Source organism: Mobula birostris, chromosome 21 (genome assembly GCF_030028105.1).
Source record: "Mobula birostris isolate sMobBir1 chromosome 21, sMobBir1.hap1, whole genome shotgun sequence".
Lineage (NCBI taxonomy): Eukaryota > Metazoa > Chordata > Chondrichthyes > Myliobatiformes > Myliobatidae > Mobula > Mobula birostris.
The window spans coordinates 45,905,926-45,932,801 of NC_092390.1; the positions used below are offsets into that span (position 1 = coordinate 45,905,926).

At 37.3% G+C, this 26,876-nt stretch overlaps 1 protein-coding gene across 1 annotated transcript in view; it reads right to left on the reverse strand.

Moving 5' to 3' along the window:
• mgmt (O-6-methylguanine-DNA methyltransferase) overlaps positions 1–26,876 on the reverse strand; it is a 401,995-nt gene that overhangs the window by 342,995 nt on the left and 32,124 nt on the right. The window contains exon 2 of the mRNA XM_072239661.1: positions 23,725–23,772. Coding sequence (XP_072095762.1) covers positions 23,725–23,757 — 33 coding nt within the window. The 5' untranslated portion in view covers positions 23,758–23,772. The remainder of the gene's footprint in view (positions 1–23,724; positions 23,773–26,876) is intronic.

The window sequence follows — 26,876 nt, forward strand, 5'->3', positions numbered from 1 at the left end:
AACATAGCAGAGACATTATATTGAACTATTTTAGGTGAGAAGTGGTGGTACAACCAATCGCAAGAGACTAAACTGACTCCCGAATTATTTCTGCATAACTTTGTAAAATGGTCAGACATTATGCCCACACTCTCATCTCGAAAACAATTCCTGAGCAACCAGAGAACAAAATAACCATTACTTATATGAGAAAGAAATAAATGTATCAAGTAATTTTCTTGAATGAGAAAGTCTAATGCTGATGATATGGTAGCTTATTTATACTGCCTTCTTCAGTGTGGATATCCCAAGCATTGTTCTGCCAGTTAATATTATCAATTTACTTGGGAAGATGGAGCTCCTGATTCATCAAAAGTGTCAAGAGAGAGATGATTTATAAAGCTATCATTAGTCAACAAGAGAATTCCTGCTGTTTGTTTAGCTATTTGTTCACAAAATGTTTTAATATTTAAGAGGGCTTTCTCATCATTGGTACTCCTGATTACTGTTCAGAGAATTCTTTGTGCAGCATTTAACAAGACAACAATGCTGTATTAGCATGACCACCGAAAGATTAATCACTTTCAAGCACATGGAATATATATTCAAACTTAATGGACTGGATCATGCTGACGGAGGTTCCAATTGGAATTGGCAGTTTTCAGCTGTTGAAACTGAAGCAAGTCCAGGATTTCTGCATTTAAACACTGAAGTCCACAACCTACTAATAAATTTAGTAAAATCCAGACATCATATCATTCTGCTAGTGGCAAAGTGGAACAACTAGTGTCATAGAATCAATTCCTATGCTGGGAAAACACTCTCTTGGAAGACCCAAGAATCCATTGATTGCAAAGGAGATTGGAGGGCAAAGATTTAGGATACAATGGGAAGATTATCCTTCCTTTACACAATTTTCTTTACCTTAGTGTTTTTAATTATGAATATGCAGGTGCTTTTATTAACCAATCACTTTGCCTTCGATGGGGTGGAAAGCTTCTTCAGTGTAGTTGGAGCCATGCTTATCAAAAAAAAGAGAGTAGTTCATCATACTAATCATCTGTACATTATCAGCAAGAAGATGATCTACTTTTTGCCCGATACACAATCTCTGACCTAGATTTATAACTAGTGAATTTATCAAGCCAGCCCTGTTACACTTCTGTCTTACTAATAAGATTTGCTAGTACTTGGTCAATGCTCCCTTCATGTCAAGAGATGTCATTCTCTCCCCACTTTCGAAACTTAAATTTTGCATCCAGGTTTGAGTGAAGATTATATAGCATTTATAAAATCATAAGAAGTGTGACTTTTTTTAATAAAATACTGATAGCCCCACAGGAAATATTGATATTTAGGGAAATCCATTGTGCACAGAATACCTTACCATTGCAGACAAATGTTTCCCAACAGCTAGGCCCAGTACGAGCACTGCAGGCTCACATTAGTTTTCTATGCCAGTCCATTTTCTACCCCCAGTCGAGTCTCAGAAAACACATTGTGCATACAAACACAGAACCTTACATAAGTCTCTCACGTGAGACACTAAGCTCTGAAAGGTGGTGCCAACACCAAACCAGCATTGCCTACGGCCTTCCATCATGGCACATCCAAAAAGCAACTACCATGTTAATGCCCTCAGCAGTAAGATATCCAGAACAACTTGCTCTATAAACATGTACACATACACCAGATAACAACTTACATCACAAAACACAATGGAACCAAATCATATTTTCTATAACAGACTTATGAAAGAATTCCACATCAAAAGAACCTCCTAACAAGAAAGGTAAATCAACTCAATACAAGAATCAGCAATTCAGTAATGGAGCCAAATGATTAAATTTATCAACATCCCAGGTAGGACAGACTTGTACTACAGTAATCTCAAAGAGGTGCTATACATGCCATTATTTATGGTTGGTAACGACTATTTCCCATGGGACTATTTATCAGGAGTGCTGTATACGCGGGGCTCTTAGTATTACTAGGGATTCCACCCACCCATTCAGCATCCTCTTTGACTTTCTACCGGCACGCAAGAGGCTCTGATGCCTAAAGACAAGATCAGTCAGGATGGAAAATAGTTTCTTTCCCTCTGGCCGTTAGGTTTCTGAACTCCCTGGTGCATCACAGTCGAAGTAATTTGTACTGTACCCTACAATATACATGTATACTGTCTCGTTTGGCAGTATACATGTACATAGTTACATGGTAATAAACTCAACTTCATTTGTCCAACTTTCAACCCACAAATCCTGTACAAAGTAACTGTCAACATCTTGTTCTATTTCAATAGCTTTCCTACAATGACAGCAGATATCATGGTCATTCATTAATAATTAACATACTATCACAAGTTAACACTAATGCACATTGGGCCATTCAGAGTACTGGAGCAACCAGTATGGTGAAAATGGAGTGAAATACCTGGGGGATTTCAAACAATTAGAAATGTATTAGATGTGTTCTCACTATAGATTCAGATTAATTTACTTATCACATGTACAGTACATCGACACATACAGTGGGATATGTTGTTTGCATTAACAAGGATGTGCTGTGGGCAGCCCATCAGTGTCACCATACATTCTGGCACCAACATAGCATGCCCACAATGCTTAGCAGAACAAAACAGAACAGAACACAACAAGTAACAAAACAACAGCAAATCAAGCACCTTTCCTCCTTCCCACCCCCCAACTCATACACACAGGCAGCCCTCCCATCCCCGGACAGGCCTCCAGCCTCCAACTGACTCAGGAACGCACAAATGGGCCTTCACCTTCCCTCGTGGACTCTCAGACTCACAGATCCAGGGCTTCCATTGCATTCGATCTTTGGACTTTGATCTTTGGTATCATTCCCAAACTAGCTGATTTCAGGACCCTACACTCCAGGCCTGAAACTTGCGATGACGGGACCCTGAGCTCCAGCCCTTGAACTCCAGACTTACTGACTCATGTATCTAGGGGGTCACCAGCTCCAGTGCCTCCTGCTAGCATGGATATCCAATCCCAGACCTACCGACCTGAAGGTACTTGCTGACTCACTGGACCTTGTCCACAGTGCTTGCCAGCCAAACATCTACAGATGTCGTGATCTCATGTCCACATCGTGGCCTTTGAATCTGGAGCAGAGACCTGGACTCCAAATATCCTTCATCAGCCGTCTACATCAAATGCAGAGCACAGAGCAGAGGCCTAGACTTCTACTTGACCCCTAACTCCTCTGTATTCCTGTGCTTAAATGCTAATCTGACCATTACACTGCCCCTAGATAACTAACCTGACGCCTAACTCCCCTCCCTGACCCCAAAACCATCCCTATGAACTTAAAAATACAACTAAGTCTGAGCCACAGCTTCAAACGGCAACTGTAGCTTGGTGCAATCTTGACCGGTTAATAAAGCTTCAGATCTAAACCTAAGTTATCATACTTTGTCTTGATTCACTCCAGGAGACACTCAAGCACATCAAACAGACTAAACTGCAGAATGTCTTTGAAGTTAATTATAATTTAATCTTAGCTAAAGCTTTTTTAGGAAAAGTATTTAAGTAACATCATATACCATTGATAATCATTTTAATACCAAATGGTCTTTTTAGCTTCCATCATGTATATAAGTTCCATGCAATTAAAATAGGTGGGAAATAATCTGCAATATTGTAATGGAAATTACTCTTGTGTATTTAATATTTCAGTAATATTTGAAAATATTGTAAATACATTGTTTGATTATGCATCCTTTGGTGTTTAAATAATTCATTCTGGGTTATATGTAAAAGTACGTGCACAGCATATGTTATCACGCCGCCACCACATCATAACAACGTGCCTCACGTAAAGTAAATACTGTTCAACTTACATTTCTAGCTCTGCGTTTATTGCATTTAATTAATTTTATGTTTTGGAGTTACGAAACATTACAGTTACTTCAACTCAAAATTAGAGAAATGCATTAAAATAGACCTCCATATACTATCTCATGTCCATGCATAAAAAGGATGATAACAGATCATAAAATTTGAAATTTTCTGACAGGGATTCAGTACTAAAATATTAACACTGGACAAAAACGTCAGGTAGATTCACTATTTCTTGTGTACATATTTCAAAACTCATTAGACATTCTGCAGGAATAGCTGATTTTTTTTTGACAAATGGACATCAATAGTAAAGTGGCACACACACACACACAAAATGCCGGAGGAAATCCACAGGTCAAGCAGCATCTATGGATGGGAATAAACAGTCAATGTTTCAGGCTGAGACTCTTCATTATGACTGGTCAGCCTGACCTGCTGAGTTCCTCCAGTATTTTTTGTATTTCCAATGTCTGCTGAATCTCTTGTGATTGGAATAGGAAAGTGGCTCTCTCCTTTGATGGGGATGATAGTACGCTTGACACTGGAGCTGGCTATTCCCCATGCTCTTATCCAGCAAATTAGTTTACACAAAGGAAGGATTATAGTTATTACTGGACATGATTCATTTATAAACAATATTCCACTATATTCCTTTTGGAACAGCTTTGGTATTATGACAAGCACTGGCAAGAAATGTAGACATTTAGAAGAACTGCGCAGGAAAAAAATTGCCTTACTTATACAGATTGAAAAAAAGAGTGTGAGGAGACCGTCAACCTACTTCAAGACAAAATGCACACCAGTTTTATTCTTACACTAAGAAGTTGCTCTTTTGATACAGGTGACACCAAGAATCAGCTCCATAACTAACAACAACCTCATTCCCATTGCTGTGAAGCAAAAAGTCGTCACAAGATTCTCTGCAGATGAATGAACCCTGATGCTCAGTAAATTGTGCTTCAGACCAGCATGAACTTCATTCCAGGGGCATCCAACGAGAGTGAAATCAGCATCTGTAGAGTATTGTTATGTTTCTGGTTTAGGTGAGTCTAGACTTCCAAAGTGAGTTCCAGATCAGAGGGTCTCCAAATGTGAATGACTTTTGTATCCATGGAGTAGATTCCAATTGTGCAAGCTGATTCAATGTGGCAATAAAATAAAATGGCAAGTTCTTTACCGCAGGCAGCTGTGGAGGCCACGTCTTCATGTATAGTTAAGGCAGAGGTTGACAGATTCTTGATTAGACAGAGCATGAAGGGATACGGAGAGAAGGCAGGAGATTGGGGCTGAAAGAAAAATTGGATCAGCCATGATGAAATGACAGAGCAGACTCAATGGGTAAAATAACCTAATTCTGCTCCTATATCTTATGGTCTTGTGGTTTAAAAACATCGGAGGCATTTGGACCGTTGCAAAAAGTACTCCCACTTTGACTAAATATATTTTCTGCTTTACTACATTTCTAGTTTAATTGAGGGGGGGAGGAAAAGGGAAGTTCAGAATAAATGTTTATTTATACAGAATAGATTATAAAAAAGTATAAAAGATATTCTGAAAAAAACAAAGTGGAGAGAGAAGTATATTACTGAGGCAAACTGGAGATATAAAATCACATGATCTGCTATTGACACCAATAAACCCTGGCTGCAAGGCACTCTACCTCAGCCCATTATGTTGCTATCAAGAAGACACAGCATGAGATGGGACGTGAGTCAACAGCCTCCAGGGGAAATAAAGGGATGAGGAAAAAAAATACTGCAGTCTGGTCTAAGTATCATCACTTATTCCTTTGGCTAAACTGACTGAAAGAGAAGTTCCTCACGACGTGCATTCAATATTCATGGAGAAATTCTACTCCAATCTACAAATCTAAATTAAACATTGTGTTGAAAGGACAGCTCAAAATATCTGAGTTAAATGTGTATTTGTTGTCACTTTTCATTTCTAGACACTTTTAAAGCACATCTCATCAAAACTCCTCCTCTTACCATCTCACTACCAACCCCCATCCAGTAGGTTAGCCTTAAAAAAACAGTAAACTAATTGAACTTTCCAAGAATTTCACGGGTGAGACCATTTTCTGCACTCAGACATGAGTAGTGATGCGAAAAATTAGCGTTCCTAATGCGAAAAAGGAAAAAAAACTGACCAAAGTTTCTGCCTCCAGGATGTAGCCGTTACTTTAAAGCAAACCAAAACTGCTTAGACTAAGCCTTGGGAAGGGGTGGGGGGGGGGGGGGGTGACTGAAACTGTATAGCGTGCTCCAAAATAACGAAGTTCTAGGTTGAAGAAAGTACATTCGATCCTTTATTAAGAAACCAGCAAAGACGAACAATAAAAAAAACTAATGAAACTAAATCTAGCAATATAACAAAATAACGAAGTTGGCGGTACTAAGCATTAGCAATCTTAACATATTTAAGCGTATTTAACACTTTTTAAGTGGTCAACAAAAAAAATCACCCCATGGCTCCACCTAGACGAGACTGATCCAAGACAAAGCATAAATACGTAACTGTACTCTTTGCTTCTACCATACCCCAACCCAGGAGGCAAATTATCCATAATAAACTCGCAACACAAAATACAATATAGACAGACATAAAATAGATACATGGCTCCTACAATGTATATACAGATAAATGAAATCAGGAAGGGATCATACACATCACACCCTTCAGATCGTTCACCAATAATCATGGCTTCTCGGACAAGGTATCATATAGTTGACAGTGCCTGTCCAAACATATTCCCAAAACAATTCCCTATTCAGGAATGCCTGTTATAACCTTCATCTTTCCCTCTCTTTCTGTCAACAAACAGACTTGCACACTTAGGTTCTCTGACAATTCCTCGACTAGTTAAGACAGTTAAGCGGGGAAGTCACACTCATCTTTGATCTCCAGTGCATCCTTCAGTTACTGCTAAGATGTAGGTGGCCAGAGCTCTAACCTCAATACTGGCATCCTCTGTTAAAAACACATTTTGTTGATCTCAAGCGAGGGTGGGATTAAGCTCAGCTGTGTTATTTCTATGTGCAATGGTTTACTGATGTTTACTATCAAGGCTGGTACATGAAGAACAGCCCCTTGGACCACTTACTAAATGTCAATCAATAGGCAGAAAAAGAAGTTCTAAAGCATCGAGTCAATGCCTTCAAGACAGAAGCAGCGGAAGAAAAAACTAAAGAGGCAATGATAACATTGGTACACAATTCTTTCTTCAAGCAACATCACTTTTAAATATTTGCATTAGTCCTGCAAAGAAACAACAGAAATCACGTAACACATTGTTAAAATAGCCATGAAAATTTTAAATCAAGGACAATTATTTACAAAAATAAAATATTTCAATTTATAACCTTGATCTATTAGCATAAAAAAAGCTGTTTCAGACATTAACAATGCAATTAAGTTTGCATTACTTATCCAATGTTCAATCTGCAATGTTAAAACATAAAACAGTCATCAAAACATTCTTTTATTAATTAGCTCTCAATCATATACACAGTAAATAATTGAAGATGCTCAATTGAAATAATGACCCAAGAATATTCTGTCGTGGAGCATCTCACAATGGAGATTTGTGCAAAAGAATAGCTCAGAATGTAAGGCTAGTGGCAAGCCACAATGCTACCCATTGACTTGAGCACAAACTTATCTTTTACAGATCGCCTAGCAGCAATTTCCTGATCAAAGCTATACCAATGCTCATCAGTGAAAATCTGTGGAGTGTAGCAGGACCCTGTGCCAATGATATCGTCACTTTCTTGGAGTGCAGAGCGCAGAGAACAAGCCTTGTCCGTAAAATAACCAAACCATACTGGTGTCTTGCCTAACTAGCTTTGAAATCCGTCAATGCCATCCAATATTTCTGAATATATCTATCATTAATATGTAAATAGTCAAAATCATAAATATTTTTAAAATTACTAAAAAATAAACAAAAGGAAACAAAAAACACTTCATATTTAACCCATACCATTGAGAGACTGTAAATTACGCAATAATCATCTTTATCCAATGCAGCTGTTTAGTTTCATTCAAAATGGATATGTTCTTTCTGCATCAAGTCTCATCTGGCAAAGTATCTGTGGTGGATTCACCACAGTGTGCTGGGGATTGCAATAAAAACATACTTCACAGCCAGATTTCATCGAAGTTCAAAGTTCAAAGTAAATTTATTATCAAAGTACATATATGTCACCATATAAAACCCTGAGATTCATTTTCTTGTGGGCATACTCAATAAATCCAATAAACATACATAATACAATCAATGAAAGACAGCCCCAACAGAGTGAACAACCAGTGTACAGAAGACAACACTGTGCAAATACAAAAAAAGACAAAAAAAATACAGTAACAATAATAATAAATAAGCAATAAGTACTGAGAACATGGAATGAAGAGTCCTTGAAAGTGAGTCCATACGTTGTGGGAAAAGTTCAGTGATGAGGCATGTGAGGTTGAGTGAAGTTATCTCCTCTGCTTCACAAACCTGATGGCTGAAGAGCAATAACTGTTCCTGAACCTGGTGGTGTGAGTTCTGAGGCTCCTGTATCTTCTTCCTGATGGCAGCAGCGAAAAAAGAGCTGGGTGGCAGGGGCATCCCTAACGATGGATGCAGCTTTCCCGTGACAAGGCTCTATGTGGATGTGAGCAATGGTAGGGAGGGCTTCACCCGAGACAGACTGGGCCATATCCATTACTTTTTGTAGGATTTTCTGTTCGAGATTTGGTGTTTCCACACAGCCATAAGAGTAAAGGCTGTGTGCTTAGCCCCTGCTCTACTTGCTTGTAGTGCATCTGTGCCAATGGATCATGAGGTCCAGTATCAGAGTATAGTTGGGCTAGTCAAGAAGTCAGCAAGTTCAGAATTTGCATGTTCACATACTAAAGTTCCAAACTTAATTACACACATGGAACTCCTGACATATCGCTGAAGTATTCAGGCCAGACATCCAGTAATTAGAAAGAATTTTGCTACACAAGGAACCATATGAAGTTCTAAAAGAAATTAATTGTTGAAAATTATGATGTTTTTTGCTAGTTAGAAAAATGCAATGAAATGTTGCATTTATACGAATTCAAACTGCATATTAATAACTGTGACAGTGGTTCGGAGCTGGATGGAGCAAGATCGACAATGACCTTGGTTCAACTTTCTGGTGGCAGTGTCTGTACAAGTCAAGGTAGATCATTCACTTTGTCTAGAATGCTAGCCTGGACCAAAGACTTGCATGCAGACAGACTTGACGCTTTCGATCTACTTAACATTCCATTGTGAAACCAGAATGGCAATTTCTGACTTCCAGATTGTTGCACAATTCTCATAATAAATTGAAGACTCCACTATGAATATTTGCTTCCTTTTATTTAAGCAACGCCAATGCCACCTGGCCCACTGATGATAAAAACCAAACTGTTGTGCTGTTCTCCTTGTTCCCAAATAAATAAAATATAATAACCCATATATTCTGAACGATCCAAGCAGATATCTAGCAAAGACTAAGCTCCATCATCAAAAGGGTTTCCAGAAAAACTGTAAAATATGGATAATTTTATGGACATTTTTAGTTTTGGATACAGGACAGTAAACTTTTACCTTGATAAACAATTTACAGCATGTAATTAAAGAATGATTTTTAAACAAATTGTTAGAAATGAACTCACACAACTGAAAATGCAAGTATGCAGAACCATAGTCTTTAAAGATAATTCCCTTGTCCTCACAAAGTTTCCCTCCAATATTTGGCTGTGAATTTCTTCTTGTTTAAAAATATCACAGTAGATATACAGCTCTCTTTTTGAACAGTGCATTTATTTTGTTAACTATTCTGGCTAGGCTGTACATTGTTCCATAGATGTGAAGCAAAATATCCATCTGTCAAAGGCTGTTTCTTGCCTCTCTGTGACATCTAGAATGAGAAAGCCTGACTCAAATTTCTGTGATATTTGCGCCGCAGGATCTTTCAGTGTACCTACAATGGAGACAGCGTCAAGCCTCTTCAGAAAGATTCAGGACAGCAGAATTTCTGTTTTCCATTTAATTGGATGGGCTACCTTACTACTGCTAATATTACCACTATAGCAAAGATACAACATATGGTGTTTTCTCGGTACATTGGTAATAGCATCACTGATTTATCACCAAAATATCTCCTCCACCCGCCAAATGCATAATGTAGCACATTTACATCAGCCACAGAGACACATGCACATTAATGTTCCTGTTCAAGTATACCAAAGGGAACTGTATGGGCTCAGTTTCTACAACATTATGAGCAAGAAGTCACATTTACACTGACCACTCTTATTACTGTGAGATATGGAAGGGCAGAACTATCTCGCAGGTGCAAATTGAAGCACATGCAAAGTGCAGCTCACTGACCTCAGATTAATTGTGACATTTGAAATTATTGAAAAGATCTGATGAAAATGATACCTTTTTAATACTGCTGAAACCTGAATGATGACAGTAAAGTGAGAGCAGCCAGGATTTCATTACTTTGAAGATTTACTCTTCTTGTAGCCCGCTGAGCTAACACTGTATGCACATACTGTCTCTGTTCTTGCACCACCTTGCCCAGTTGGTTTGCTATCAGCACATGTTTCAGCACCACTGATTTATCATCAATATCATTATTTAACACTCATTTCTTGGCACATGTAGGTACTGCATAGGAACTGGCCCCAATTCTAAAACTGTGTCATAAAATCATTCAACCATTCCTTCTGGATGAATGAAAAAGAAGTCAATGACACGTGGATTCACAGAGTGATCTTTCCACATTCTGGACCATTTAGCCTGTTAGGTATGCTCCAACTATCCTTGCTATCGAAACTGTAATATTAAAAGATAGCTTCAGCAGTAACATACATTAATGTCGGTTACTGCTCTTGTGAATTAACTTATTTCACATAGCCTTACAGCCAATCATTAAACTCCAAGTATTAAAAATGGAAAACCACAAAAATTATTTATAAGGCACTATTCAAATTCAGCAGAATCAAAAGTAAATATAAAATTGAAAATGATTACAGCCAAGAGGAACAAAATCAAGTACATTATAAAAGTATTATTAGGCCTTAATAAATAGGGCATTTCTGAAAATTGAACATCTATATATCAATAAGATACAGAGTTAAAAATTCCAATCAAATATTTAAATTTTTCATTGAACACTAAATAAACTTTATTTATTTTTACTACGGCCTAACCCATGTATAACTGTCAATTAGGTCATTAAAATTTTAATCAAAAGTATCAAATTGCTGTTAATCATTCCTATAGGCAATTTTCTATTACATGTCCGTAAACAATTGTGGTTGGTCAGTAGCCCATACACAATATTAATTTTTCACCCCATTTTAAATTTATTGTAGTTTATTCAGTCATAATAACACTTGGGACACTATAAATGGTTTCAATATCCAACCAAATGGATCAAAATACACACATCAGGGTTCATACTCCAGATCATTATCTAACATCATATGTAGAGTGTGTACATATTTAGATGCTATACTGTGAATGGACTGGGCTCAGCTCTGGCACACAGACTTGCCAAGCAGTCAACTGACACCAACTGTCAAGGCTCACACATGACTAATGGTCACTTGGATGAGACACTACTAAATGCCTGGTATCTATGGAACGGTACCCCAACAAGCAGTAAATAACTCATGTGAAGTGAGGTGACCAAGAACTGAGTCATTAATGCATCAATTTTTATGTGACACAGGATGATTTCAATGCAGTTCTACTATAATGCACTATTTGTTCTGCTACACTGAGCAGGCAAAACACAATCAGGTGCTCTCCTTATGGTATTAATACAACCATTTTTGATAAGAAAAATAGTTTGGGTGTCCTTAAATAAATAGTGTTATCTAACAATTTTACCACATTCTTTATAATATAATGAGCATGACACTAGGCAGACTACCAAAAAGAAAATGCATCCAATTGCAATATGAGTAAAGACAGATACGTTTTTCAATAAAACAAGGTTTTTCCAGGGACCACTTCAGATATGAAAAAAATAATTTTGAGCCTTCCTTAATATTAACAACTGAAGCTGCAATAAATTGAATTTTAAAGATAATTTAATATTTTGCTTTTCTAATCATCTTAAAAAGAAATTCATGAACATTAAATTATGAACAAACACTAACTGAATTTTGTTTATTTTTACTACGGTTTAAGTAATTTTTTTCAGTTTTGTTACAATTGTCAATTAGATAATGAAAATTTTAATCAAATGCAGAAGTATTCTAAAATAAATTGTAACTCATTTAGTGATAGAAATAACTAATATCTGCAAAGAACACACTTCTAAAAATTTCCAGTTTTCCATAATTTAGTTAATCTATGCTTTTATTCATTTCCATTTAAAATTTTCTATTACATGTCTGTAAAAAATTGTGGTTGGTCAGAAGCCCATATACGGTATCCATATTTTGAAAATGACATTATTACACAGAAAAAATGTTTGGCTAACCTTACAAAATACATTACCCAGAGTTTTATTTGGCATAAAATTTTAAGTTATTGGTATGTTACAAGAAAATATTGATTTGAAAGTTTTTACAGGAACAGTGAATACAAAGTAAATTATGAAAGTATGATTAGGCCTCACAAAAAGGAGTGTTACAATTATGCAGATTATTTGGCAACAAAAGTGGTTCAAATAAGAACAATTCATTCCGGAACAAATCTGGAATTTCTGCAACCTTATTTTTTTTGGGTAGGTAATGCTGATTTTGGAGTGTTGAACTAAGCTGGGCACCAAGACAAAGACAGATCCAATTTTAATTATGAGTTTAAAAAACAGCTTGTTTCTAATTGATTTCATGAGCCGTCTGCCTGCAGGGTAAATATTCTTATAAATATGTTGGTATGGTATTTTGCAATCAATTTTGAGTAACAAATTTTGAATGAATGTTTAAGTAATAATCTCAAAATATCTGCAATATGTTCCAAGATCACAAGTAAGCCATTCCTGTAGAAATGTCCAGTTCCTGTAAATATGGCAAGGTTTATAATTACAATTCTAACAATATTTCCTGATGGGATATGCTAACATTTTTGAGAATATTGCACATTTCCCTGGGCAGAAAAATAAGCAGAATTATAGTGCAACACATTTTTTTTCTTTGAAACAATATTGTGTTAGACAGATAGCACTAATATTTTAATTCAGCTAAGTTTTATAAGCAGCAAAATCTATAGCAGGGAACAAAAGAAGCAGATTTACTAAAATATATAGAGTTACTTATTAATACAAAACCTGGCTATTCCATGCTTCATGTATTAAACTACATCATACTGGAATGCAAAATCATTTTAACTACAGAGTCTGCAAAGCTGACACAAAGAACAAAAATACAAAATAATGCAATTGGGCATAACACAATAAACGATATTGCATTCTGAATGCATTATTGGTAGCAATTATCAAAACCTCTACAACTTAATTTCAAAAACACAATCACCTGCAAACCATAACATTGTCTCTGTTTTTTTATATTTCAAACACGATTACATTAAAGCAATAACTTGCTTCCCTGCTATAATGACATCAGCTTCAGCTATTGCTTTGCTACATATCATAAATACTTCTCATCGACAAGTCAGGCTAATTCAGATTAATTTTATTGTTTTTTTTCAACTGCATACATATAGTGTGCAATCACCTTTGTCATTTCATTACCACAGCAGAAAATTATCATCGAGTTTATTTGTGATTTCTAGAACCCTGAAGTCTTAAAAAAATAGTTAAAACCTCAAAGGAAGTACTATTGATTGTAAAAATGATAAGAAGATTAGACAAATATTTTAGCCCTGCATTCTCTGCCTGACAATCATGCCCTTTATACAATATTAGAATTCTATCAGTACAGCAACTTTCTAACAGCCTTGAAAACCAAGGATCATCTTTTGTGTGACATTCGAATAGCTATGCTCAGAGGATGAAGAATAGAAAACATGGTCAAAAAAAACTAAAAAAACTATCCTATTGTGTTAAAGCTATCATTAATTTATAATTAACTTGATTTTTTTTTCAAATCACATGATCCTTAACTTCATGATTTTCCCTTAATAATAAATTTCATTGCATTTCCCAAGTAGGTGCACTATTTTCCTTGAACAAATACTCATCTCTTAACCATAAAACTACAAGGCAAAGTTCACAGCATTGGCCCTTTACCACCATGTTATATAAAGAGCACAACCTGACAAAAAGACAACGTGTTTAAAAAAAAGAGCATTAAGTCCGAACCATGGTTAAACTTGAAAATCTTTAAATTATATTTAGTAACTAAATTTACTTCAACCAAATAAATTCTGGTCATAATTTCAATAGTTATCCATTTGGTTGGATATTGAAGCCATTTACAGTGTCTCAAGTGTTATTACGATTAAATAAAACTATAATAAATTTATAATGGTGAAAAATTAATATTGTATATGGGCTACTGACCAATTCTTCAATTCAAATACAAAATGCAAGTTTAGTTTGAATTATGTTTGATTAGCAGTTTTTATTGTACTTGGCCGATATTTTTATTAAGATCTGCTTAATCTCAGCAATTTTCAGTGATGTGTTATAGAATAAAAATGTTATTCTTAAACCTGCAACGCTTGATCAAACCTTGATCAAATGAAGATTCTGTGGATCTGAAGGAAAGGAAGACTATCATTTAAAAATATACAGCCCAGAGGATGGAGTATGCCATTGGTTAGTTTCCATACATCCAGGATATGCTTGTACTTAACAATAACACATACCAGTCCCCACTGCTGCTGATGTTTAGTTATGACCTAATTGGATGAAGTGTACATAATGCAGATGGCACAGTGGTGCTGCGAGCGGACCGCTGTCTCAAGCTCCAATGTCCTGCTTTCCAATCCTGACCCCTCCAGAGTTCAGTCCTAACACTCTCCCTTTGACTTCATGAGTATCCTCCACGCCCTTCAGCTTCCTCCTAAATTGGACTCCATTCCCCCATCCCCATTTGCAGATGAGTGATAAGAATGTGAGTAGAATATAATCAGGATGAGCATAAATGGGTGTTCAATGGACAGCATGGATTTAATGGGTCAAAGGGCCAGTTTCTGCGCTTTGTGACTCCGTACCTCCTCCACAACTCTATAGTTCAAGCAACATTGAGGCCTGCTGAAGGGTTTCGGTCCGAAACATCAACTGTACTCTTTTCCATAGGTGCTGCCTGGTCTGCTGAGTTCCTCCAGCAGTTTGTGTGTGTCGCTTGGATTTCCAGCTTCTGCAGATTCTCTCTTGTTTGTGATTGAATTTATTTACTTATTGGTTGTTATTGATTCTGTTACGGTGAATATTCTATGGATTTACTGAGTATGCCTGCAAGGAAATGAATCTCAGGACTGTATACATGAACTTTGAAAATAAATTTACTTTGGACTTTCAGAGACAGCACAGATCAGGCTCATCCAGCCCTTTGAGCTGTGTTGACCAGCAAACCCCGATTTAACCCTAGCCTAATCACAGGACAACTTACAATGACCAACTAACTGGTACGTCTTTGGACTGTGGGAGGAAACTGGATCGCTTGGAGAAAACCCAGGCATTCGACAGGGAGAACGTACAGACTCCTTACAGACGGCGTCGGAAATGAACTCCGAATTCCAACGCCCCCGAGCTGTAATAGCATCACGCTAACTGCTATTCCACCGCCGCTCATTTAATCATTGAGTTTCCAGCAGGTCGCTCTGCACAAGTGACATATTACTCCACAGGACCAGAGCATAGAGAAGTACATAGATTATAAAGCGACAGAAACAGAGAAAATAATTGAGGCTACCTAAAATCATTCAATGCGTTAACCATATGTTGCTGGTGCTGAGATGACTCACAGTAACCTCAAAGATGCAAACCTCCATGGACTAACTACACTCCTCTCTGCCTCGGAAAAGCAGCCAGCATCATCCAAGACCCGGCCCACCCAGTCTCCTCCATTCTTCAGTCAGAAGTTACAAAAGATTGAAAACATACACCACCAAGCTCAGGGTCAACTGCTCTTTTATGTTAAAAATTAACCTTTGACATCACAGGTTACATCATCAGGTTTGTTGTACCTTTCTTTCCACCTGCCATGCACTTTCTCTGTAACAGTAACTCTATGTTCTAAATATTCTGTTACTGCTTTTCCCTTGCACTTCCCTAATGTACTTGTGCTTTGAAATGATCTGTATGGATGGCTTTCAAGACTAAAATTTTCACTGTACCTTGGTATCTCGGTGACAGTAATAAATCAACCTCAATCGCTTTTCCCATAAACTCCACTCCCCCCATCCACCATCAGATTCTACCACACACCTACAAAGAGCCAATACCAACGGACATCCATTTAAGGTGAGAGAAGGAAAGTTTAGGGGAGATATCAGAGGCCGAGATACTTCTGGGTCGTGGGGTGAAGATACGTCTCCACCAAAGAAAGTGCAAGATGCTCCTTCCCTCCATTACCTTACAGGTTACCCTTGAGCAAGGTGTAGCACTTTCTTAGTGCCCCCCCCATCCCAATAAGGGGCACGTGAAGCCACGGAAGCAGGTGGCGGGTGGCTGTATGAGCAGCTGGTGCACATCGCAATTTCTAGTTTTACAACCACCGACTCCGGGCAGACAATCGCTGAAGAGTATTGACAATGGCTGGGGTCACCTGTCTTGTAAAGGCACTGCCCAGAAGGAGGCCATGGCAGACTACTTCTGTAGAAAAATTTGCCAAGAACAGTCTTGGTCAAGGACCATGATTGGCCACACCATACAACAAGGCACATAATGAATGAATTAATCAGAGGTAGGGTTTTTATACAGAGAGTGGTGGGGCCCTGGAACACACTGCTGGTGGTGATGGTAGAGGCTGATTCAAGAAATACATTTAAAAGACTCTTAAATATGCACATGGATGTAAGAAAATGGAGGGTTATAGGCTGTGCAGAGGGATAGGGTTTGATTGGTCATGGAGTACGTGAATATAGATTACCACAACATCAAAGAGCAAGGGGCCCATAACGCACTGTACTCTATATTCCATGTACTATGGCCATTCAACCCAACAACCCACGTGCCTTTGGGAAGGGGAGGAAAATGAATCTCTATGAAGAAACCTACATGGTGAGGCCAAATTTGGAGTATTGTGTACAATTTTGGTCACCGAATTATAGGAAAGATTTCAACAAATTAGAGGGAGTACAGAGAAGAGTTACTAGAATGTTACCTGAGTTTCATCACCTAAGTTACAGAGAAAGGCTGAACAAGTTGGGTCTTTATTTTTTGGAATGTAGAAGGTTGAGGGGGGACTTGATAGAGGTATCTAAAATTATGAGGGCGATAGATAGAGCTGACGTGGATAGGCTTTTTCCATTGAGAGTGGAGGAGATTCAAACAAGAGGACATGAGTTGAGAGTTAAAGGGCAAAAGTTTAGGGGTAACATGAGGGGGAACTTCTTTACTCAGACAGTAGTAGCTGTGTGGAACGAGCATCCAGCAGAAGTGGTTGAGGCAGGTTCGATGTTGTTGTTTAAAGTTAAATTGGACAGCTATATGGACAGGAAAGGAATGGTGGGTTATGGGCTGAGTGCAGGTCAGTGGGACTAGGGGAGAGTAAGTCCGGCACAGACTAGAAGGGCCAAGATGGCCTGTTTCCGTGCTGTAATTGTTATATGGTTCTCAGCACAAATGTAAATTTCACAGCCAGACTTGAGCTGTGCTGCTATACCATGGCTTTGTGATAAAGAACACTCACTCGTCTTTCAGCTCAAGCCCAGCAATGTTGTTGAATGTGAGGGAAGGGCAAAGTAAAACAAAAGAATACAAGTTTATCAAAAGATATGGTTCAGATACATACAGCACTTTAGTACATGTCCTGGATCAAACGTGATTCATTCAATGGGGTCAGCAGAAAGATTGCAGAATGAGTTTAATCTAGTATTGTAGAAGGCTATGAATTCAGGGCAGACTCCAAAAGTATGTAGAAATCAGTGAAAAATCACACAAAACTGCAGATGCTGAAAATCTGAAATAAAATCCGAACAGGCTAGAAATACTCAACATATTAGGCAGCGCCTATGGGGAGAGATACAGAGCTAACAGTTCAGATAGAAGATCCTTCATTGGAACCAGACGATTGTGTAGCTGTCCTGAACAACTCATATTCTATCTGGTTAGCCTCCAGCCTGATGGCATGAATAATAATTTCCCTAAATTCCAGTAAATTCTCCCTCCCTCCCTCTTTTTTCATCCTAGTTATTCTCTCATCCTTTCTCTTCTCCTCTTTGGCCCATCAAACCCCTCTGGTCCCACTTCTCCTTCCCTTTGTTCCAAAATCTACTGTCCTCTCCTCTAAGAATCCTCCTTCTTCAGCCCTATTCTCCTTCCAACCGTCCCCTCCCAGCATCCTCCTCCATCTCCCCTCGCCTGCTCTACCCACTCACCTGCCCCCACCTATCAACCTATCAGCTTGTACTCCTTCCCCTCCACCCCAGCACCTTCTTATTCTGGCTCCAAGTTCCGCTGAAGGGTTTCGGCCCAAAACTTTAACTGCTTATCCCCCCTCCATAGATGCTGCCTGATTTGCTGCACTCCTCAGTATTCTGCGGTTGTTGCTCAAGAGTTCCAGTCTGCAAAGAATCTTGTTTGTATCTTTTGCTGAGCTTGTTCTCGGATTATAGCTGATTAACAAACTTCAGAGCACTTTTAAAAGCCTAAGTGGGTTGTTAACTACTTAACAATATTATTTCAAGAATTACAGCAACTCAATTCAGTTGGTGCAACTAAACAAGAGTTCAAGGTCGAAACTCAAATGATTTGAATATATGCCACAATGTCCTGCTACTTCAGCAACGTCATTAACATTGACAAAAAGACGGTTCTCTAATTTCCATAAAATTGGAAACTTCAATCACTACCTCACTTTTACCTTGTTCTCTAAATGACAAACTAATTTCACTAATTTGAGAAAACTCCCTCACATTCTTCTGCACTAAAGCAGGCTTATAAAAAGTTTGGAACAGTTACAACATCAATACTTGTAAATGTAGCATAGTTGAGAATTAATTTGAACAGTAACACGTCTTAACACAGCAAATCTAGCTAAAAAGAATTACAGCGGTCCATTAGTAGATTCTCATTAGCTTCTTCTGCAGAACAGAAATTGCTCCTTTAAAAGTGACGAGCAGATGATCATATTGCGAGGACACAGCTTTTGAAATCTGCACTTCTTAAAAGTGCAATGACACTAATGGAAAAGTGCAACCAATCATGATGTATTGAGAAACAATGCTTTAAAGTGAAACAGTTACCATACCACTTTGGTATGCAAGGGTCCAAAAGTTCGATAATCCAGATGTGGAATGCACAATTTTGAGGTAAACAGCCCAATTAAAATTGAGAAAATTCAATTTGTTTCATGCAATGCATGAAATTATTGACCTGCTTATTTGTCAGTGTTGCTCTCTCACACAGTGAGTGTGTGAGAGTTTCATTTTGATCCTAAATATTATGCAAACTACTTAATAAACCTGTCAGTAAAATTCTTGAGTTTATCCAGCATATGTGCTGTTTGAGAAGTTTGTCCATTTCACACGGACCTAAATAACATGCTGCATTTTTCATTAGAAGTTTACTTCCAGCTCTACTGCTGAATTTCATAGCCTCATATTTAATGCTTTTTTACAATAAGTTCTATAATGTAAATAAGGAAGAACTCCAAAGATTTGAAGTACATTTATTACCGAAGTAAATATGCAGTATACAACTTTGAGATGCATTTTCCCAGACAGCCACAAAACAAAGAAAACCATGGAATCCATTCACAGAAAAACATCAAACCCACCCCCCACACGCAAAAAAAATCACACAAATGGCAAAAAAAGTGTGAAAAGCACAGAACATAAAACACAAAATCGAAAGAGTCCAGGCATATTTAGTTGAGCTGTGTTCAGTTTAATATAGGGCTGTGTTGTCCATTATCCACAGGTTGTCCATTATCCACAGGCCGTCCCAATCAAAATTGCCCAAAACAGCACCAGAAAAAGGAACGACCGGAGATCAGAAACACATCACAACGCAAGTCGAATCCACAAACTGTGTCAATTAAACCTTGCTCAGAGGATTTAAATGACACCTGAACCCTCCATTGTAGAGATAGCTGTCATGTTATGAGGCCCTCAGTTTGTATGTCTCTGGTTTTTTCTAAACTCCTGCAATATTAACCAATTGCTGTGCACAGATGTGTTAAATATATGATTCACTGTTCAACGGGACCTGCACTTTTATTTCCTTCCATGTTCAGCAGCAACATAGCATAACATGGCTGCCCAATCTTACTATACAATTGGATTTTCACAAACCTCAAAGAAATACTGATGGCACCCGAAAGGCATGAGTGCTATAAGTATAAAGAGATTTCACTCCATCAAAGTACAGAGGTCCAATGAGAAAAAGAAAAAAAAAAACACCATTCAGGCATTTTTCTACTTCAGGATAATCTTAACTGACAGGTTTGTCTGAAAGAGAATACACATAAAGACCGATGTTTGTTTTAGCTAATAACTCCTCACGAACGTATAGAGGACATAAAGCGATGAATATTCAGCTGCATTTCCCCTGGAGGGTGTTGTAAGAGAGGCGAAAGTTGGGCCAGCTCTCTCGTTGCTCTGCAACATTTACTCTGCTCTTTTGCTGCTCTGATGCAGAGGCTGTGGGCCTGCTATGGGCATCGGGTCAGTGGGCTCCGTGACATTTGCTCCACTCTTAGCTGCGTTAAGGCTGAGGCTCTGAGCCTGCTCCAACTGTTCTGGGCTTTGTGACTGCGTACTCCGCGACATTTGCTCTGCTATGTGCTGAACTGAGCCTGAGACTGTGGGTCTGCTCCAACTGCTCCACTTTCACTCTAAATGCTATTTGCTTACTTCTATTGTTTGCTTGTTTTGTGTCCCCCCCCCCCCAACAGTCTCTCTCTGCACACTGGGTGTTTGTCAGTTTTTAATGGGATCTTTTGGGTTTCTTGTTTTGTGGCTGCCTGTAAGGAGACAAATCTCAAGGTTGTATAATGTATACATACTTCGATAATGAATGCAATTTGAACTTTGAACTTTGCTTCATGCAATAGGCCTGAAAAAGCGCAACAGGCGTATGAAGGCAAATAATCAGCCTGTGATGTGCAAACTTTAACAAGGTTTCCACTCCTTCCACAATTTCTACTAACTGTATTACTTTAAAATGACATCAAAAAGAGGAAGAAAACCGAGAAGGATGCTGCCAATGATCTAAGGAACAGCCATGGGGAAACTGACCATTCAGCTAAATCGAAAAAGACGCCACGTAAGTAATAATATTTAAGCAGCACAATACACCCAAATACTTTAACTTACCACCACTGTGTTCTGTTCTATCAAAGGAAAGTGCATACTTTGTTACCATGATCTTCACAGTCAGAAGTAAATTCTCCACACAAACCTCACTCTGAGCAAAATAAAGAACGGCTTTACGAAGACCAGCTTTATTTGTCACATGTACAGCAAAACATACAGTGAAACGCATCAGCTGTCAGATCACATCAACGAAGTCTGGGTCGGGGGCAGCCCACAAATGGTACCACCATCGCATGCTCACAACTCATCCAACCCTGGAAAATGAGAGGAAACCAGGGCACACTGAAGAAACTTGCGTGGTCACACAAATTCCTTACAGGCAGCAATGGGAATTGAATCCTGATTGATGATCACTAGCGCTGTAAAGCATTGTACTAACCACTACGCTACCGTGCTGTGTTACTATTAAATGCTAGCAACTTATTATTAGTCACCTAATTTTTAGAGCCACTCTTGGCAACACACAGTTCTTCATTATGTACGGTTAGTCTAGCGCTTTTCCTGCAGCAATCAATATTCCTACAGGCAGTCTGCTACATGAGAAGGAGCTCATCACAGAGTTAAAAAGAAACACTACAAATAGATTGCTCTGAGGAAGTTTAGTTTTGGAATACAATAGGCATTACACAAAATGTACAATATTGAAATAACACTATTTTACATTTTATAACTATGGCAAGAACGGTATAAAAACAGTCGTATAAACTCCATACATAAATTTTGCCTTTTGATAAAGAAAAGATGAAAATATTTAGTCACACAGACAAAATATTGCTAGAACTCAACAAATCCAGGCAAAAAGATGTCAGCCCAAAACATCAACTGTTTATTCCCTTCCATAGACGCTGCCTGACTTGCTGAGTTCTGTCAGAATTGTGTGTCTGTTGCTCAACATTTCCAGCATCTGCAGATCTCTTGTGCTTAGGATGAAAATATTTACCACTTTTACACTTCACACATATAGTTGCATTATCACTTTGGAACATAAGGTTTTAGGTGCAAGGCAGAAAATTTGAAGCTAATACCCTAGTGTGGCACTGAAGAGCCCTGCATTGTCATCACTGCCATTTTAAGGGTAACACCTTATACAAAGGCCTCACTTGATCATTTATAGGGATGTCAGAGACTCCTGGTTATGACTTGGAAGAGGACGCAAATTATATCTACTGTATTGGTCAACATTCCTCCCTTAAACAAACCCAAACTTCAGATTATCTGGTCAAAACAATATCATTGTTAGTGGGAGCTTGCTATGCACAAGGAAGGTCTTGCACGTACTACAGACTCAAAATTTGCAACTTGCTTTGAGATATTTGAAAGGTACTTACTTATGTTTTATAAACAAATTCACAAATTACCCCTAATCATTAATATATTTTTATTTCTAAGATGTATATTAATGTAATCCTCATTCATATAATTTACTAAAGAGCACATGTCTATCAACTTTACAGGAAGCGTATTTTAAATACATCACCGTTTATTGACTTGCATAGTGGTAATTATTCAGCCATTCACATTCCTACCTTTTAAATTGCAAATGATGCACAATTAATAACCATCAAAATAATATAACACCCCCCCCCCAAATTAATACCATATAATTAATAATCTACAAGGTGCAACAGCTGTTTACATCTTGCACATTATTCTGCAGGAAGGTCACAATATAAAGTGACGCTGGGATAAAAGATAAATGAAAAAATAATTCGTCAAATGTTGAAATCGAATGACAGGTGATCAATGATTCAAGCAGCAAGAATTAACGCACCTGAGGAATAAAACATGTAAATGATGTTGTAACTTCATACAAGGGCCTCATGCTGTTAGTTTCATTCAGCAAATGCCATTTCATCGTGTGGTCTCGCTCACTCCCCATTCTTTATGCATTAACAGAAAAGAGAGTGTCCTTTAGGACAGTGACCTGATTCTGTTTAAATGATTTTGATACATGAGTACATCAAGGTATCTCTCCTCTGCTGCCACATAAGCAGAAAAGTAACCATTCTCTCTTGCTCATCGGCATCCCAGTGCAGCTTAGGCTAGCTAATATCTGAAATGTACAGTACCTGAGTGACTCGATTTCAGCTTGACCATGGAAGAAGGTGTAATTCTACTGTGAACTCTAATTATTTGAGTTGTTTTATATTTTCAGTGGGGTGGGGGTGGGTGAGAAGCAGTAAAACTCAACATATGGAAGAATAGTGCTTCATCTTATTAATCTCTATTCAACAGAAGATAGATTTGTGATGGGGAAAGGTCCACTGATGCCTGTTACCAGCCATGACAGCGCTACAGAGATTTACACTGCAGCATCAATCTTGTCAACTAGATACCAAACAGTGACTGCTGGACACTGGGGAAAAGCACAATACTGCTATATATGTGAACTCATTTGTAATGTTGTTGCTTTTTTGATTCATACTTGTATGTCAGGATATTTTCATTGGAACTCACTTTTTGATGAAGTCTCGCTGCCATGTTAACCATGTGAAGCAGTCTCCTCTGTAAAAGTAGAAAGCAGAAGCCTGTTAGTAACAGATAAGAGATCCAGTAAGCACCTTCATAAGCAGCCGAGAGCCAGCCTGTCATTTTTACTATTTACTTCACATATGATAGTGATTTAAGTTGTGATTACACAAATTGGACATTATGATTCTTAGTGTTTAAGTACGAACTGCATGAACAGAATAGAGTACTTTACTAGCAAACAGGAATCCACGGATTCCACAGGGCAGCCATTGTCTGTAATGAGCTGCACGCAACAGATGAGACAGGAAGAGTTGCTGATATCACGGAGCCACAACTTTGATTTTCAAAAGAGAGCTTATTTGGAACACGTAAAAGCTCTGCATGCCTATTGACAAACAACCGAGATTTTACAGCACTAGGAAAATAATGACCATTTTCTATCAGTGGTATGAATCTTCAGCTTAGTCTAATAATATTAGACTCTGAATGCCAAGGAACCAATAAAATGATTAAATGCATAATTCTGAAATGCTCCACTTTAAAATCAATGCCAATTTTATATTTTAAAGAATTCTACAAAATGACTTGGAATTATTTTTTAAAGAAGCCTTAACATACATTGTACTCAGCACACTGAAGAACTGGTTGTAATTGCTTTATTGGGACTAATATTGGCAATACAATGAAAACACCTCTCTCCAAAAAATAATCTGTCAATCATTTTTTCCAAAACTTTTACAGGTCAAGTGAAACGATTTCTCTGGAAATATCTTTCATTCACATGTTGCACTGTTTTTCTTGTAATGACTGAAATCTAAACAAAGGGCAACTTTCTCTCAAGATAATTACTTTATCACAAAAGTGATGCTTGATGTTTGCCTTACAAATAAAAAAAACAAGCAGTAAAGTAAAAGAGCAGAATTAGGGTTTAAGCAGGCAGTTGTCTTAAGCACCCAGAAGCTCTTTGCCTGTGCACTGTGGCATTCGCCTTCTAATTTCAAATAAACACTTATCATGTTACTGATTAAAGGTATTGTAAACTATATTCTTGTGTGAAATTGTATTAAAAAACTGTACATTAAATTTTTGTAAAATGAAAAATTGGAAACCACTGAGTCAATCTGTTTTAATTGGGTTCCTATGGAATTGCCATACAACTACATTTTTCAATATACGGTCCCAAAGGTCCCATGCACACTTGTAAAATATAGTTCAAATAGCCTGAATTGTTTTTACATTGGAACATTCACAGGCAGATCAATTACTCCATACACCGGTTTAACTATTAGTGGCAGGAGATGTTACCATACCAAATCATAATCTTTAACTGATCTATGTCACATTCATTCACAAGGGAAATATCACACAAGATGCATACTGTAAACGTCTGTTTAAAACTGCCTTCAAATTCTATGATTTTCCTATCCCAATACAGTTAGCCTTAGCTTTGTCTAAGAATCATTCCTGTGAGAGAAAAGAAATCAAACCCTAATACTTTCCAAGCCATTTCGCTTCTCATATCGATTTCAAGGATAAACAGAATCAATCATTAATAATTACATTAAGAGATGACCCGCAGGTTAATCATATTCCCTGCGACTCTTACTATGGAATTAACAACAGACCTCCTAGGCTATGTTACCAATTGCTGAGAAACAATTTTTGATAATTGTCAGGAATTGATGCTCACAATTTGATTTAAAAGCAGCAAGTTGAGAAGATTTACAATTATCGTAGTGCATAATGTAACCTTAGAAACGTCTAATTTTAGTTTAGTTTGCAAAAATTTTAGGAATTTGATAATTGATGTATATTATTTGTCAAATAAATATAAATTAATAATTTTAGTTAAGTATAGAAAATATCATTTGTGAAAGGGATATTTATTTTTTTGAAGAATATACTTATCTAGTATTTAATAGTATTGGTACATTAATTGGTTTTATTTCCTTGTTGTCATAATTTATTTTTTGCTAAAGAAATGTGCAAAATTTCTATAAAAATAGTAACTTACACATTTAGCCGAAAGATTTTATGTTCTTCACTTATAGTCTAAATGAACTTCAATGCACTAAAGTTTAATGTAAATGAGTCAGATTCAAAATAAGGGTATTATACTTTTAGATCACCCATAGTTTGTTCTTAAAATTTTTCTTTTCACAAATGAAATTTGCTAAAATATTAAAGAAAGCTTAATTTTTGACAGCAAAGATATATGCTATTAACATGTATACTAAATACATGCTTGTTACTAAATCATTCCAATAACAAAGCCTTTAGTACTTACAAGCAGAGCAATTATTGCAAATATACAGTAATAACTGTCAATCTGCATCAATTCTCATTGAGCATCTTTCCATGTACCTTCTCAACATCATAGCACCAAAGATTTTATAAGCATCAATCACTCTACATTAGAAATACAAACACTTCACTAAATATTCATTTGATTATTTGCCTCAATGTTGAAAACTTTGATCTTAACACATGACATGATTCCAAGTGTTCCAATTATCAAAAATACCAAATATTTGTACCACCAGCAGCAATTCAAAATAGCGTAATGTCTTTTTGGCACAACTCTTAACACAGTGTGTTGAATACTGATTAACTATAAACTAACAACGGATCAAATATTGCTACTGGAGATCAAATAAACATAGAATTCTAAAAGCATATACATAATTCCTTTTCAGTATTGTCATACTTGTCTGCACAATTTAAAATATTTGTGCCTGAAATCTTAATCAGGCACTATGATTCAGAAATTCCATTGGCCTTTATCTAAAAAGATAATAGATTAGGTCAATGTGTAATGGAAAGAGTTGATGTTATCTCTAACTCTGTGGAGCTAAGAAATTTTTTTTGAATATTGATAAAATGTTGAAGCTTTGTGTGAAAGGCAAAATGTAACTTCAATGCATTTCAAGAGACAGGTAAGTCTAACTGAAATGGGAGGGCATTTCTTCATGAGGAAAATAGATCTGTTCGCTTTGGGAGACCATGCCTCTGATCTTGAACAAAACAGATTAAATTCTGTTTCTCAGCTAAGGAGAAATAGAGAAAACAGTTACAGCAAAAGAAAGCAGAATGGGAAATCTGTTTCACTTTCCATTTCAATCACTGCGCTGACTTAG